The 15,974-nt window shown below is 63.1% G+C and overlaps 1 protein-coding gene across 3 annotated transcripts; it reads left to right on the top strand.

Moving 5' to 3' along the window:
• The first annotated feature begins 276 nt into the window (after positions 1 to 276).
• PSMC4 (proteasome 26S subunit, ATPase 4) lies at positions 277 to 15,974 on the top strand. Of its 3 annotated transcripts, none has more exons than XM_038126559.1 (11): positions 277 to 351; positions 1,378 to 1,476; positions 2,317 to 2,503; positions 3,779 to 3,925; positions 5,257 to 5,366; positions 6,288 to 6,381; positions 7,459 to 7,626; positions 11,037 to 11,113; positions 12,714 to 12,882; positions 14,526 to 14,581; positions 15,861 to 15,974. In XM_038126559.1, the coding sequence occupies exons 1-11, from the start codon at positions 316 to 318 to the stop codon at positions 15,972 to 15,974; spliced, it is 1,257 nt and encodes a 418-aa protein (XP_037982487.1). In that variant the 5' UTR covers positions 277 to 315. The 3 variants fall into 3 exon arrangements, with proteins under 3 accessions (XP_037982487.1, XP_037982488.1, XP_037982489.1); XM_038126560.1 differs by lacking the exon at positions 15,861 to 15,974 and adding an exon at positions 15,476 to 15,589; XM_038126561.1 differs by lacking the exon at positions 15,861 to 15,974 and adding an exon at positions 15,293 to 15,401.

Genomic DNA, 15,974 nt, shown 5'->3' with positions numbered 1-15,974 from the left:
ACTGGGATGAACTGGGATGGACTGGGATCAAACTGGGATGGACTGGGATGGACTGGGAGGGACTGGGATATACTGGGATCAAACTGGGATGAACTGGGATGGAACTGGGATGGACTGGGATGAACTGGGAGAGACTGGGATGGAGTCACTGGGCCGAACTGGGCCGAACTGGGCCGAACTGGGCCGAACTGGGAGCTCCGGCCCGGCCCCACCAGCCGCTCGTGGGCGGAGCTACGCCCTGACGTCATCGCGGCGCGCGCGCGCGCACGCCGCACGCGCGGCGCGCCGACGTCACTTCCGCGGCGCCCCGTCACGATGGAGGAGCTGGGGCTGCTCGGGGAGAAGCCGCAGGTCGGGGGGGACGGGCCCGGGGGGGTCCCCAAAACCCCAGGGGGGTCCCCAAAACCTCGGGGGGGGAGGGGAAGGGGGGGGAGCACCCAAAGGACCCCAAAAAGGGCGCGCGGGAGGGGGGGAAGGGCCCCGAGGGGGGATTTTGGGGGGGGGGTGCAGCGCTTCGCCGGGCTCCGCCCACTTCCGGGTTTGGCCACGCCCATGTTTTGGGCGATACCAAATTAGGGGGGAGGGGAGGGGGGAGAGCGAGCCCAAAATGGGGGTGGGACCCTCCAGGATCCCCCCAAAAACTCCTCATGGACCCCCCAAATTTGGGAATTTCCCCCCAGGTGCCCCTCCCCAACCCCAGGTGTCCCCCTCAAGGCCCCTCCCACATTTTTGGAAAACCCCCCCCCCCACCTGTGCGTGCCCCTCCCCCATTTCTGGGTGCCTGTCTCACCTGTGCTATCTCACCTGTCGTCTCACCTGTCCTCTCTCACCTGTGTCTCACCTGTGTCTCCCCTGTCTCACCTGTCCCTCACCTGTCTCACCTGTCTCTCACCTGTGCTCCCCTGGTCCCACCTGTCTCACCTGTCTCACCTGTCCCACCTGTCTCACCTGTCTCCCCTGTCTCACCTGTCCCACCTGTCTCACCTGTCTCCCCTGTCTCACCTGTCCCACCTGTCTCACCTGTATCTCACCTGTATCTCACCTGTATCTCACCTGTGTCTCACCTGTGTCTCACCTGTCTCTCACCTGTCTCACCTGTGTCACTGTCTGTCCCTCACCTGTGTCTCACCTGTCTCACCTGTCTCACCTGTCTCACCTGTCTCCCCTGTCTCACCTGTGTCTCACCTGTCTCACCTGTATCTCATCTGTGTCTCACCTGTGTCTCACCTGTCTCACCTGTCTCACCTGTATCTCACCTGTGTCTCACCTGTCTGTGTCTCACCTGTCTCACCTGTGTCACTGTCTGTCCCTCACCTGTCTGTCCCTCCCCTGTCTCACCTGTCCCTCACCTGTCTCTCACCTGTCTCACCTGTGCAGGACGATGTCCCGGCCTCGGCCGCGCCCCGGCCCCTGCCCGGCCTCTCCTTCCTGGTGCCGGAGCCCGAGGACCTGGAGGACCTGTACAGCAGGTACAAGGTGAGTGACACACCTGGGACACACCTGGGACACACCTGGGACACACCTGGGACAGGTGAGGGGCCACAGGGCCTGTACAGCAGGTACAAGGTGAGGACACACCTGGGACAGGTGAGGGGACAGGTGAGGGGACAGGTGAGGGGACATGTGAGGGGCCACAGGGCCTGTACAGCAGGGACAAGGTGAGTGACACACCTGGGACACACCTGGGACACACCTGTGACAGGTGAGGGGACAGGTGAGGGGCTACAGGGCCTGTACAGCAGGGACAAGGTGAGCGACACACCTGGGACAGGTGAGGGGACCTGGGGACACACCTGGGACACACCTGGGACACACCTGGGGACAGGTGAGGGGCCACAGGGCCTGTACAGCAGGGACAAGGTGAGTGACACACCTGGGACAGGTGAGGGGCTGCAGGGCCTGTACAGCAGGGACAAGGTGAGAACAGACCTGTGTGACAATGTCCCCTGGCCCAGGTGTCCTTCAGCTGTCTCTCAGGTGTCTCAGGTGTGCCTCAGGTGTCTCAGGTGTGTCTCAGGTGTATCTCAGGTGTGTCTCACCTGTGTGTCTCACCTGCAGAAGCTGCAGCAGGAGCTGGAGTTCCTGGAGGTGCAGGAGGAGCTCAGCCCTGCCCCTGGCCCAGGTGTCCCTCAGGTGTATCTCAAGTGTATCTCAGGTGTATCTCAGGTGTATCTCAGGTGTGTCAGGTGTATCTCAGGTGTATCTCAGGTGTGTCAGGTGTATCTCAGGTGTGTCTCAGGTGTGTCTCAGGTGTATCTCAGGTGTCCCAGGTGTGTCAGGTGTATCTCAGGTGTGTCTCACCTGTCTCACCTGCAGAAGCTGCAGCAGGAGCTGGAGTTCCTGGAGGTGCAGGAGGAGTACATCAAGGACGAGCAGCGGAACCTCAAGAAGGAGTTCCTGCACGCGCAGGAGGAGGTGAAGCGCATCCAGAGCATCCCGCTGGTCATCGGCCAGTTCCTGGAGGCCGTGGACCAGAACACCGCCATCGTCGGCTCCACCACAGGTAACGCACCTGGGCACACACCTGGGCACACCTGGGCACACCTGGGAACACCTGGGATGGGTGAGGGACACACAGGATGGGGTTTCAGTGTCCCGCTGGTCATCGGGCAGTTCCTGGAGGCCGTGGACCAGAACACCGCCATCGTCGGCTCCACCACAGGTGAGACACACCTGGCACACCTGGGCACACCTGGGGTAGGTGGGAGATACCTGGGGACATGGCTTGTGTGTGTCCTGCTGGTCATCGGGCAGTTCCTGGAGGCCGTGGACCAGAACACCGCCATCGTCGGCTCCACCACAGGTAACGCACCTGGGCACACCTGGGCACACCTGGAGATGTCTGGGGTAGGTGGGAAGGTGGGCTGGGTGTGTCCTGCTGGTCATCGGGCAGTTCCTGGAGGCCGTGGACCAGAACACCACCATCGTCGGCTCCACCACAGGTGAGACACACCTGGCACACCTGGGCACACACCTGGGAACACCTGGGCACACCTGGGATGGGTGGGAGATACCTGGGGACATGGGGTTTCAGTGTCCCGCTGGTCATGGGGCAGTTCCTGGAGGCCGTGGACCAGAACACCGCCATCGTCGGCTCCACCACAGGTGAGACACACCTGGGCTCACCTGGGCACACCTGGGCACACCTGGGATGGGTGAGGGACACGCGGCAGGGGGGGGTTGTCAGTGTCCCGCTGGTCATCGGCCAGTTCCTGGAGGCCGTGGACCAGAACACCGCCATCGTCGGCTCCACCACAGGTAACGCACCTGGGCACACCTGGGCACACCTGGGCACACCTGGAGGTACCTGGGGTAGGTGGGGCCATGGGTTGGGATTGTCCCCTTGGTCATCAGGTGGTTCCTGGAGGCCGTGGACCAGAACACCGCCATCGTCGGCTCCACCACAGGTGAGACACACCTGGGCTCACCTGGGCACACACCTGGGCTCACCTGGGCACACCTGGGCACACCTGGCATAGGTGGGGATTGGTGGGGAAGGTCCCATTGGCCACCAGAGAGCGTGGAGCAGACCATGGTCATTGTGGGGACCACCACAGGTGAGGAGCACACCTGGGCACACACCTGGGCACACCTGGGCACACCTGGGCACGGTGAGCACGTTGGGATGGAACCTTAGCGCCAAACCTGGATCCGACCGCACCTCCCCGTGCCCGCTCCGGCCGTGTCCGGAGCAGACGGCGGCGCCTCACCTGGCCCAGGTGAGCCCCAGGTGAGCTCCAGGTGAGCCCCAGGTGAGCTCCAGGTGTGTCCCCCGCAGGCTCCAACTACTACGTGCGCATCCTGAGCACCATCGACCGCGAGCTGCTCAAGCCCAACGCCTCGGTGGCGCTGCACAAGCACAGCAACGCCCTGGTGGACGTCCTGCCGCCCGAGGCCGACAGCAGCATCATGATGCTCACCTCAGGTGAGCTCACCTGGGCACACCTGGGCACACCTGGGGGCCGGAAAACCTCGATTCGGGGTGGAAAAATGGGGTTTGGGGTCCAAAAAATGGGGTTTTGGGGCCATCAAAAGTCATGAGATGTTGAGTGGAGCCACGCTGGGATCAGCAGGGCTCACCTGGGCACACCTGGGCACACCTGGGATCGGTAAAATGTCGTTTTGGGGTGAAAAAGTGGTGTTGGGGGTCATCTTGGGGTTGCTGTCGGGGCCCTGGTGGACGTCCTGCCGCCCGAGGCCGACAGCAGCATCATGGTGCTCACCTCAGCTGAGCTCACCTGGGCACACCTGGGGGCCGGAAAAACCTCGATTCGGGGTGGAAAAATGGGGTTTGGTGTGAAAAAATGGGATTTGGGGTCATCAGAAGTCAACTGGGGTCATCTTGGGGTCGTGAGGTGTTGAGTGGAGCCATGCTGGGCACACCTGGGCACACCTGGGCACACCTGGGCACACCTGGGATCCGTAGCACCTCATCTGGGGTCGTTTTGGGGTCGTTAATTGTTGTTATGGGGTCAGGCTGATCCCGGTGTCCCCAGACTGGTCCCAGTGTCCCCGAGCCAGTGTCTCCTGGTGTCCCCAGACTGGTCCCAGTTGCTTCCGATGTCCCCAAACTGATCCCGGTGTTCCCGGTGTCCCCAGACTGATCCCGGTGTCCCCGAGCCGGTCCCGGTGTCCCTGGTGTCCCCAGACTGATCCCGGTGTCCCTGAGCTGGTCCCGGTGTCCCCGGTGTCCCCAAGCTGGTCCCAGTGTCCCCGAGCCGGTCCCGGTGTCCCCCGGTGTCGCCGGTGTCCCCAGAGTGATCGCGGTGTCCCCGGTGTCCCCGAGCCAGTCCCAGTGTCCCCAGCCTGACACGGTGTCCCCGGTGTCCCTGGTGTCCCTGGTGTCCCCGGTGTCCCCAGCCTGATGCGGTGTCCCCGGTGTCCCCAGACTGATCCCGCTGTCCCCGGTGTCCCCGGTGTCCCCAGACTGATCCCGCTGTCCCCGGTGTCCCCGGTGTCCCCGGACTGATCCCGCTGTCCCCGGTGTCCCCGGTGTCCCCGGCGTGATCCCGGTGTCCCCAGTGTCCCCAGTCTGATCCCGGTGTCCCCGCTGTCCCCGGTGTCCCCGGTGTCCCCAGCCTGACGTGGTGTCCCCGGTGTCCCCGGTGTCCCCAGCCTGATCCCGCTGTCCCCGGTGTCCCCGCTGTCCCCGGTGTCCCCAGCCTGACGCGGTGTCCCCGCTGTCGCCGGTGTCCCCCGGTGTCCCCGGTGTCGCCGGTGTCCCCGGACTGATCCCGGTGTCCCCGGTGTCCCCAGACCAGAAGCCGGACGTGGTCTACGCCGACATCGGGGGCATGGACATCCAGAAGCAGGAGGTGCGCGAGGCCGTCGAGCTGCCCCTCACCCACTTCGAGCTCTACAAACAGGTGAGACCCGCGGACCTCAGGTGACACCTCCGGGTGACACCTCCGGGGACCTCAGGTGAGACCCCAGGGACCTCAGGTGACACCTCCGGGGACCTCAGGTGACCTCAGGTGACCTCTGGGGGCTTCAAGTGACCCTCAGGTGATCTCCAGGTGACCTCAGGTGACCTCCAGGTGACCTCAGGTGACCCTCAGGTGACCTCTGGGGACCGCCAGGTGACCTCTGGGGGACCTCAGGTGACCTCAGGGGACCCTCAGGTGACCTCCAGGACACCTTGAGGACCTCCAGGGCACCTTGAGGAGCCCCAGGTGACCTCCAGGGCACCTTGAGGAGCTCCAGGTGACCTCCAGGGCACCTTGAGGAGCCCCAGGTGACCTCCAGGGCACCTTGAGGAGCCCCAGGTGACCTCCAGGGCACTTTGAGGAGCCCCAGGTGACCTCCAGGGCACCTTGAGGACCTCCAGGTGAGCTCCAGGGCACCTTGAGGAGCCCCAGGTGACCTCGAGGGCACCATGAGGAGCCCCAGGTCACCTTGAGGAGCCCCAGGTCACCTTGAGGAGCCCCAGGTGACCTCGAGGACACCTTGAGGAGCCCCAGGTGACCTCCAGGACACCTTGGGAGATCTTCAGGTGACCTCGAGGACACCTTGAGGACCCTCAGGTGACCTCCAGGACACCTTGAGGACCTCCAGGTCACCTTGAGGACCTCGAGGACACCTTGAGGAGCTCCAGGTGACCTCCAGGTCACCTTGAGGAGCCCCAGGTGACCTCCAGGGCACCTTGAGGAGCCCCAGGACACCTCGAGGAGCTCCAGGGCACCTTGAGGAGCCCCAGGGCACCTTGAGGAGCCCCAGGTGACCTCGAGGACACCTCGAGGAGCCCCAGGTGGGCTCAGGTGGCCTCACCGCGTCCTGTCCCGGCGCAGATCGGCATCGACCCCCCGCGGGGGGTGCTCATGTACGGCCCCCCCGGCTGCGGCAAGACCATGCTGGCCAAGGCCGTGGCCCACCACACCACAGGTGAGCTCCGGGGACACCTGGACGGGTTTGGGGACACCTGGAGGGGTTTGGGGACATCTGGGTGGGTTTGGGGACACTTGGGTGGGGTTTGGGGACACCTGGAGGGGTTTGGGGACACCTGGGTGGGGTTTGGGGTCACCAAGGTGGGATCTGGGGACACCTGGGTGGGGTTTGGGGACACCTGGGTGGGGTTTGGGGACACCTGGAGGGGTTTGGGACACCTGGGTGGGGTTTTGGGTGGTTTTTGGGGGTGAGGAACCTTTTGGAGAACCTTGGGATGAAGGTCAGGGTCACCTGGGTGGGATTTGGGGACACCTGGAAGGGTTTGGGGTCACCTGGACGGGTTTGGGGACACCTGGGTGGGGTTTTGGGTGGTTTTTGGGGGTGAGGAACCTTTTGGAGAACCTTGGGATGAAGGTCAGGGTCACCTGGGTGGGATTTGGGGACACCTGGAGGGGTTTGCGGACACCTGGGTTTCTGGAGGTGTTTCGGGTTCCTGGTGTTCTCCATGGATTCCCGGTGGGATTTTTTTGGGGTTTCTGGAGCTGTTTTGGGGTTCCTGGTGGTCTCCATGGGGTTTTGGAGTTGTTTTTGGGGTTCCTGGTGTTCTCCATGGATTCCCGGTGGGATTTTTGGGGTTTCTGGCCATGGTTTGGGATTCCTGGTGTTCTCCGTGGGCTTTTGGAGTTGTTTTTGGGGTTCCTGATGTTCTCCATGGATTCCCAGTGGGATTTTTGGGGTTCCTGGTGTTCTCCATGGATTCCCAGTGGGATTTTTGGGGTTCCTGGTGGTCTCCATGGATTCCTGGTGGGATTTTTGGGGTTTCTGGCCATGGTTTGGGATTCCTGGTGGTCTCCATGGGCTTTTGGAGTTGTTTTTGGGGTTCCTGATGTTCTCCATGGATTCCTGGTGGGGTTTTTGGAGTTTCTGGAGCTGTTTTTGGGGTTCCTGGTGTTCTCCATGGATTCCTGGTGGGATTTTTGGGGTTCCTGATGTTCTCCATGGATCCCCGGTGGGATTTCGGGGATTTCTGGCATTTCGGCCATCCCGAATTTCCCGGGGCGGGCTCTTTTCCAGCCGCCTTCATCCGCGTGGTGGGCTCGGAGTTCGTGCAGAAGTACCTGGGCGAGGGCCCGCGCATGGTGCGCGACGTCTTCCGCCTGGCCAAGGAGAACGCGCCCGCCATCATCTTCATCGACGAGATCGACGCCATCGCCACCAAGCGCTTCGACGCCCAGACCGGGGGTGAGCACCCCAAACTGGGGACGGGGTCCGGGGGGTCCTGGGTGGAGTTTGGGGGGTCCTGGGTGGATTTGGGGTGGCTTTGGGTGGGTTTGGGGTGGTTTTTAGGGGTGAGGAACCTTCTGGAGAACATTGGGATGGAGGCCAGGGTGAGGTTTGGGGAGCCTTTGGGTGGTCCTGGGGTGTGGGAGGGGTCGAGGACCCCAAATTGGGGAGGGGTCTGCATCGGGGTGGGGTTTGGGGGGTCCTCGGTGGAGTTTGGGGTGTCCTGGGTGGAGTTTGGGGAGGTTTTTGGGGGTGAGGAACCTTCTGGAGAGCCTCGGGATGGAGGCCAGGGTGGGATTTGGGGAGCCTTTGGGTGGTCCTGGGGTGTGGGAAGGGGTCCAGGACTCCAAATTGTGGAGGGGTCTGCACCGGGGTGGGGTTTGGGGTGTCCTGGATGGATTTGGGGGGTCCTGGGTGGGTTTGGGGTGGTTTTTGGGGGTGAGGAACCTTCTGGAGAACAGTGGGATGGAGACCAGGGTGAGGTTTGGGGAGCCTTTGGGTGGTCCTGGGGTGTGGGAAGGGGTCCAGGACCCCAAACTGGGGAGGGGTCTGCACTGGGGAGGGGTTTGGGGTGTCCTGGATGGATTTGGGGGGTCCTGAGTGGGTTTGGGGTGGTTTTTGGAGGTGAGGAACCTTCTGAAGAACATTGGGATGGAGGCCAGGGTGGGGTTTGGGGACCCTTTGGGTGGTCTTGGGGTGTGGGAAGGGGTCCAGGACCCCAAATTGGGGAGGGGTCTGCACTGGGGTGGGGTTTGGGGGGTCCTGGGTCGAGTTTGGGGGGTCCTGAGTGGATTTGGGGTGGTTTTTGGGGGTGAGGAACCTTCTGGAGAACATTGGGATGGAGACCAGGGTGGGGTTTGGGGACCTCTTGGGTGGTCTTGGGGTGTGGGAAGGGGTCCAGGACCCCCAAATTGGGGAGGAGTCTCCACTGGGGTGGGCTCTGGGGGGTCCTGGGTGGGTTTGGGGGATCCTGGGTGGGTTTGGGGGATCCTGGGTGGATTTGGGGTGGTTTTTGGGGGTGAGGAACCTTCTGGAGAGCCTCGGGATGGAGGCCAGGGTGGGATTTGGGGACCCTTTGGGTGGTCCTGGGGTGTGGGAAGGGGTCCAGGACCCCAAATTGGGGAGGGGTCTCCACTGCGGTGGGGTTTGGGGGGTCCTGGGTGGAGTTTGGGGGGTCCTGGGTGGGTTTGGGGTGGTTTTTAGGGGTGAGGAACCTTCTGGAGAGCCTCGGGATGGAGGCCAGGGTGGGGTTTGGGGACCCCTTGGGTGGTCTTGGGGTGTGGGAAGGGGTCCAGGACCCCAAATTGGGGAGGGGTCTGCACCGGGGTGGGGTTTGGGGTGTCCTGGATGGATTTGGGGGGTCCTGGGTGGGTTTGGGGTGGTTTTTGGGGGTGAGGAACCTTCTGGAGAACATTGGGATGGAGACCAGGGTGGGGTTTGGGGAGCCTTTGGGTGGTCCTGGGGTGTGGGAAGGGGTCCAGGACCCCAAATTGGGGAGGGGTCTCCACTGGGGAGGGCTCTGGGGGGTCCTGGGTGGAGTTGGGGTGGGTTTGGGTGGGTTTGGGTGGTTTTTGGGGGTGAGGAACCTTCTGGAGAGCCTCGGGATGGAGGCCAGGGTGGGATTTGGGGACCCTTTGGGTGGTCCTGGGGTGTGGGAAGGGGTCCAGGACCCCAAATTGGGGAGGGGTCTCCACTGCGGTGGGGTTTGGGGGGTCCTGGGTGGAGTTTGGGGGGTCCTGGGTGGGTTTGGGGTGGTTTTTAGGGGTGAGGAACCTTCTGGAGAGCCTCGGGATGGAGGCCAGGGTGGGGTTTGGGGACCCCTTGGGTGGTCTTGGGGTGTGGGAAGGGGTCCAGGACCCCAAATTGGGGAGGGGTCTGCACCGGGGTGGGGTTTGGGGTGTCCTGGATGGATTTGGGGGGTCCTGGGTGGGTTTGGGGTGGTTTTTGGGGGTGAGGAACCTTCTGGAGAACATTGGGATGGAGACCAGGGTGGGGTTTGGGGAGCCTTTGGGTGGTCCTGGGGTGTGGGAAGGGGTCCAGGACCCCAAATTGGGGAGGGGTCTCCACTGGGGAGGGCTCTGGGGGGTCCTGGGTGGAGTTGGGGTGGGTTTGGGTGGGTTTGGGTGGTTTTTGGGGGTGAGGAACCTTCTGGAGAGCCTCGGGATGGAGGCCAGGGTGGGATTTGGGGACCTCTTGGGTGGTCTTGGGGTGTGGGAGGAGGTCAAGGACCCCAAACTGGGGAGGGGTCTGCACTGGGGAGGGCTCTGGGGGGTCCTGGGTTGCATTTGGGGTGGTTTTTGGGGGTGAGGAACCTTCTGGATGAAGGTCAGGAGAACCTCAAGGTGGGGTTTGAGGACCCCAGGCCAGGGGGGAAGGGCTGGGACCCCCAAATTGGGGAGGGGTCTGCACTGGGGAGGGCTCTGGGGGGTCCTGGGGTGGATTTGGGGGGTCCTGGGTAGAATTTGGGGTGGCTTTGGGTGGAAGTTCATGGTGAGGAACCTTCTGGAGAGCCTCGGGATGGAGGCCAGGGTGGGATTTGGGGACCCTTTGGGTGGTCCTGGGGTGTGGGAGGGGGTCCAGGACCCCCAAATTGGGGAGGGGTCTCCACTGGGGAGGGCTCTGGGGGGTCCTGGGGTGGATTTGGGGGGTCCTGGGTAGAATTTGGGGTGGCTTTGGGTGGAAGTTCATGGTGAGGAACCTTCTGGAGAGCCTCGGGATGGAGGCCAGGGTGGGATTTGGGGACCCTTTGGGTGGTCCTGGGGTGTGGGAAGGGGTCCAGGACCCCCAAATTGGGGAGGGGTCTCCACTGGGGAGGGCTCTGGGGGGTCCTGGGTGGATTTGGGGGGTCCTGGGTGGGTTTGGGGTGGTTTTTGGGGCTGAGGAACCTTCTGGAGAACATCGGGATGAAACTCAGCAGCACCTGGATGGAATTTGGGGTCACCTGGACGGGATCTGGGGTTTTGGGGTCACCTGGGTGGATTTTGGGGTCACCTGGACAGGATTTGGGGTTTTGGGTGGAATTTGGGGTCCCCTGGGTGGAATTTGGGGTCACCTGGGTGGATTTTGGGGTCACCTGGCTGGGCTCTGGGGTTTTTGGGTGGATTTTGGGGTCACCTGGATGGATTTGAGGTCACCTGGGTGGATTTTGGGGTCACCTGGCCGGGCTCTGGGGTTTTTGGGTGGATTTTGGGGTCACCTGGACAGGATTTGGGTTTTTGGGTGGATTTTGGGGTCACCTGGGTGGCTCTGGGGTTTTTGGGTGGATTTTGGGGTCACCTGGATCAATTTTGGGGTCCCTGGGTGGATTTGGGGTTTTGGGGTGGATTTTGGGGTCCGGGGGTCCCAAATTTGCCGTTTTTGGCCCCAAGCCGACCGCGAGGTGCAGCGCATCCTCCTGGAGCTGCTCAACCAGATGGACGGCTTCGACCAGAACGTCAATGTCAAGGTGCGCCCCGCTGGCCCCCCAGGTGTCCCCCAGGTGTCCCCGGGTGTCCCCAGGTGTGCCCAGGTGTCCCCAGATGTGCCCAGGTGCCCCCAGGTGCCCCCAGATGTGCCCCCAGGTGCCCCCAAGTTTCCGCAGGTGTCCCCAGGTGTGCCCAGGTGTCCCCAGGAGCCCCCAGGTGTGCCCAGGTGTGGCCCCAGCTGTCCCCAGATGTCCCCAGGTGTGCCCCCAGGTGTCCCCAGGTGCCCCCAGATGTCCCCAGGTGTCCCCAGGTGTGGCCCCAGGTGGCTCCAGGTGTCCCCAGGTATCCCCAGGCATCTCCAGGTGTCCCCAGGTGCCCCCAGGTGTGCCCAGATGTGCCCCCAGGTGTCCCCAGGTGTGCCCCCAGGTGTGCCCCCAGGTGTGGCCCAGGTGTGCCCTGACCCCTCACCTGTGCCCAGGTGATCGTGGCCACCAACCGCGCGGACACCTGGGCACAGCTGGGCACACCTGGATCGGGAACTGTGGGGGTTTTAGGTTTTTTGGGGGGGTTTTATGGGGTTTTGGGGATCTCAGGTGTGCCCAGGTGTGCCCTGACCCCTCACCTGTGCCCAGGTGATCATGGCCACCAACCGCGCGGACACCTGGGCACACCTGGGCACACCTGGGCACACCTGGGCACAGCTGGGCACACCTGGATCAGGAACTGTGGGGATTTTATGGGGGTTTTTGGGGGTTTTTTTGGGGTTTTTCGGGGTTTTGGGGATCTCAGGTGTGCCCTGACCCCTGACCTGTGCCCAGGTGATCATGGCCACCAACCGCGCGGACACCTGGGCACAGCTGGGCACAGCTGGGCACACCTGGATCAGCCATTTTGGGGGTTTTATGGGGTTTTATGGGGTTTTGGGGATCTCACCTGTGCCCAGGTGTGCCCTGACCCCTCACCTGTGCCCAGGTGATCATGGCCACCAACCGTGTGCACACCTGGGCACAGCTGGGCACACCTGGATCAGCCATTTTGGGGGTTTTATGGGGTTTTTTTGGGTTTTATGGGGTTTATGGGGGTTTTTTGGGTTTTGGGGGTCTCACCTGTGCCCAGGTGTGCCCTGACCCCTCACCTGTGCCCAGGTGATCACGGCCACCAACCGTGTGCACACCTGGGCACACCTGCGCACACCTGGGCACACCTGGATCAGCCATTTTGGGGGTTTTATGGGGTTTTTTGGGGGTTTTTATGGGGTTTTGTGGGGTTTTGGGGATCTCAGGTGTGTCCCTGACCCCTCACCTGTGCTCAGGTGATCATGGCCACCAACCGCGTGGACACCTGGGCACAGCTGGGCACAGCTGGGCACGGCTGGGCACACCTGGATCAGGAACTACGAGGATTTTATGGGATTTTTTTGAGTTTTTTGGGGGTTTACGGGGTTTTAGGGATCTCAGGTGTGTCCCTGACCCCTTACCTGTGCCCAGGTGATCATGGCCACCAACCGCGCGGACACCTGGGCACAGCTGGGCACAGCTGGGCACACCTGGATCAGCCATTTTGGGGGTTTTATGGGGTTTTATGGGGTTTTGGGGATCTCACCTGTGCCCAGGTGTGCCCTGACCCCTCACCTGTGCCCAGGTGATCATGGCCACCAACCGCGCGGACACGCTGGACCCGGCGCTGCTGCGGCCCGGCCGCCTGGACCGCAAGATCGAGTTCCCGCTGCCCGACCGGCGCCAGAAGCGCCTCATCTTCTCCACCATCACCGGCAAGATGAACCTGTCCGAGGAGGTGGACCTGGAGGACTGTATCCGCACCTGGGCACACCTGGGCACACCTGGGCACACCTGGGGGGGGCAAAAACACACCTGGGGGGGGGGGGGAAACACACCTGGGCACAGCTGGGCACACCTGGGCACACCTGGGCATAGCTGGGCACATGTGGAGGGGCTGGGAGTACACCTGGGCACAGCTGGGCACGCCTGAGGGCACCTGGGCACACCTGGGGGCGTTAGAAACACACCTGGGCACACCTGGGGGGGGGTAAAAACACACCTGGGCACAGCTGGGTACACCTGGGGGCGTTAGAAACACACCTGGGCACACCTGGGGGGGGTAAAAACACACCTGGGCACACCTGGGGGGCGTTAGGAACACACCTGGGCACACCTGGGGGGGTAAAACACACCTGGGCACAGCTGGAGGGGCTGGGAGTACACCTGGGGGGGTAAAAACACACCTGGGCACAGCTGGGCACGCCTGGGGGGGTTAGGAACACATCTGGGCACACCTGGGCACATGTGGAGGGGCTGGAAGTACACCTGGGCACAGCTGGGGGGGATAGGAACACACCTGGGCACACCTGGGCACACTTGGGGGGGTTAGGAACACACCTGGGGACACCTGGGGGCACCTGAGAGGGATAGAATCACACCTGGGCACACCTGGGGGGGGGTAAAAACACACCTGGGCACAGCTGGGCACACCTGGGGGCGTTAGAAACACACCTGGGCACACCTGGGGGGGTTAGAAACACACCTGGGCACACCTGGGGGGGGGTAAAAACACACCTGGGCACAGCTGGGCACACCTGGGGGCGTTAGAAACACACCTGGGCACATCTGGGGGGGCTGGGAGTACACCTGGGCACAGCTGGGCACAGCTGGGCACACCTGTGGGCGTTAGGAACACACCTGGGCACACCTTGGGGGGTTAGAAACACACCTGGGCACACCTGGGGGGGCTGGGAGTACACCTGGGGCACCTGGGCACAGCTGGGGGGGATAGGAACACACCTGGGCACACCTGGGGACACCTGGGGGGGGGTTAAAACACACCTGGGGGCACCTGAGGGGCTGGGGGTACACCTGGGCACACCGGGGGAGGGGGGGTAAAAACTCACCTGGGCACATCTGGGCAGACCTGGGGGGGTTAAAAACACACCTGGGCACACTTGGGGGGGGGGTAAAAACACACCTGGGGGCACCTGGGCACAGCTGGGCACACCTGGGGGGGTTAAATAATCACCTGGGCACACCTGGGCACAGCTGGGGGGTGTTAGAAACACACCTGGGCACACCTGGGAGGGGTTAGGAACACACCTGGGCACACCTGGGGGCACCTGGGCACACCTGGGGGGTGTTAGGAACGCAGCTGGGCACACCTGGGAGGGGTTAGGAACACACCTGGGCACAGCTGGGCACACGTGGAGGGGCTGGAAGTACACCTGGGCACAGCTGGGGGGGTTGAAAACACACCTGGGCACACCTGGGGGGTTAAAAACACACCTGGGCACATCTGGGGGGGCTGGGAGTTCACCTGGGCACAGCTGGGCACACCTGGGGGGGTTAGAAACACACCTGGGCACACCTGGGGGGGTTGAAAGCACACCTGGGCGTGCCAAGGGCACACCTGGGCACACCTGCGCCGTTTCCTTGACCCCCGACCCAGACGTGGCGCGGCCGGACAAGATCTCGGGGGCCGACATCAACTCCATCTGCCAGGAGGTGAGGGCACACCTGGGCACACCTGGGACAGGTGGGGGACACACCTGGGCACACCTGGACACAGCTGGGACAGGTGGGGGACACACCTGGGTGTACCTGGGCACACCTGGGACAGGTGGAGGACACACCTGGGTGTGCCTGGACACAGCTGGGCACACCTGGGACAGGTGGGGACACACCTGGGTGTACCTGGGCACACCTGGGACAGGTGGGGGACACACCTGGGCGTACCTGGGCACACCTGGGCACACCTGGGACAGGTGGGGGACACACCTGGGTGTACCTGGGCACACCTGGGACAGGTGGGGGACACACCTGGGCACACCTGGGCACACCTGGGACAGGTGGGGGACACACCTGGGCGTACCTGGGCACACCTGGGCACACCTGGGACAGGTGGGGGACACACCTGGGTGTACCTGGGCACACCTGGGATAGGTGTGAGGCACACCTGGGTGTACCTGGACACACTGGGAACAGGTGGGGGACACTGTAGCTCACTGCAGGTGGCATGGGTGACACAGGTGTGGCTGCGGGTGACACAGGTGACACTCAGGTGACACTGTCCCCGTGTCCCCAGGGCGGCATGCTGGCCGTCAGGGGGAACAGGTACAGGGAGCTGGCACAGGTGACACAGGGCTGGCTGTGAGTGACACAGGTGACACAGGTGACACTCAGGTGACACAGGTGACACTGTCCCCGTGTCCCCAGGGCGGCATGCTGGCCGTCAGGGAGAACAGGTACAGGGAGCTGGCACAGGTGGCACAGGGCTGGCTGTGGGTGACACAGGTGACACAGGGCTGGCTGTAGCTCAGTGTAGGTGACACAGGGCTGGCTGTGGGTGACACGGGTGACACAGGTGACACTCAGGTGACACTGTCCCCGTGTCCCCAGGGTGGCATGCTGGCCGTCAGGGAGAACAGGTACAGGGAGCTGGCACAGGTGACACAGGTGTGGCTGTGGGTGACACAGGTGACACAGGTGTGGCTGTAGCTCAGTGTAGGTGATGCAGGTGACACAGGGCTGGCTGTAGCTCAGTGTGGGTGACACAGGTGACACTCAGGTGACACAGGTGACGCTGTCCCCGTGTCCCCAGGGCGGCATGCTGGCCGTCAGGGAGAACAGGTACAGGGAGCTGGCACAGGTGACACAGGTGTGGCTGTGGGTGACGCAGGTGACACAGGGCTGGCTGTAGCTCAGTGTAGGTGGCACAGGGCTGGCTGTGGGTGGCTGTGGGTGACACAGGTGACACTGAGGTGACAGGTGACACTGTCCCCAGGGCGGCATGCTGGCCGTCAGGGAGAACAGGTACATCGTGCTGGCCAAGGACTTCGAGAAGGCGTACAAGACCGTCATCAAGAAGGACGAGCAGGAGCACGAGTTCTACAAGTGA

This window comes from Motacilla alba, unplaced genomic scaffold (assembly GCF_015832195.1).
Source record: "Motacilla alba alba isolate MOTALB_02 unplaced genomic scaffold, Motacilla_alba_V1.0_pri HiC_scaffold_35, whole genome shotgun sequence".
NCBI classification, from domain to species: domain Eukaryota; kingdom Metazoa; phylum Chordata; class Aves; order Passeriformes; family Motacillidae; genus Motacilla; species Motacilla alba.
This window is presented reverse-complemented; position numbering and strand designations above follow the sequence as displayed.

Bases quoted from the DNA above. Each gene is read 5' to 3' on its own strand.
- PSMC4 (XM_038126559.1), top strand. From the start codon at position 316: ATGGAGGAGCTGGGGCTGCTCGGGGAGAAGCCGCAG. The intron at 3,926-5,256 runs GTGAGCTCACCT...CGGTGTCCCCAG, and splicing joins CATCATGATGCTCACCTCAG to ACCAGAAGCCGGACGTGGTC. The intron at 14,582-15,860 runs GTGAGGGCACAC...CACTGTCCCCAG, and splicing joins TCAACTCCATCTGCCAGGAG to GGCGGCATGCTGGCCGTCAG.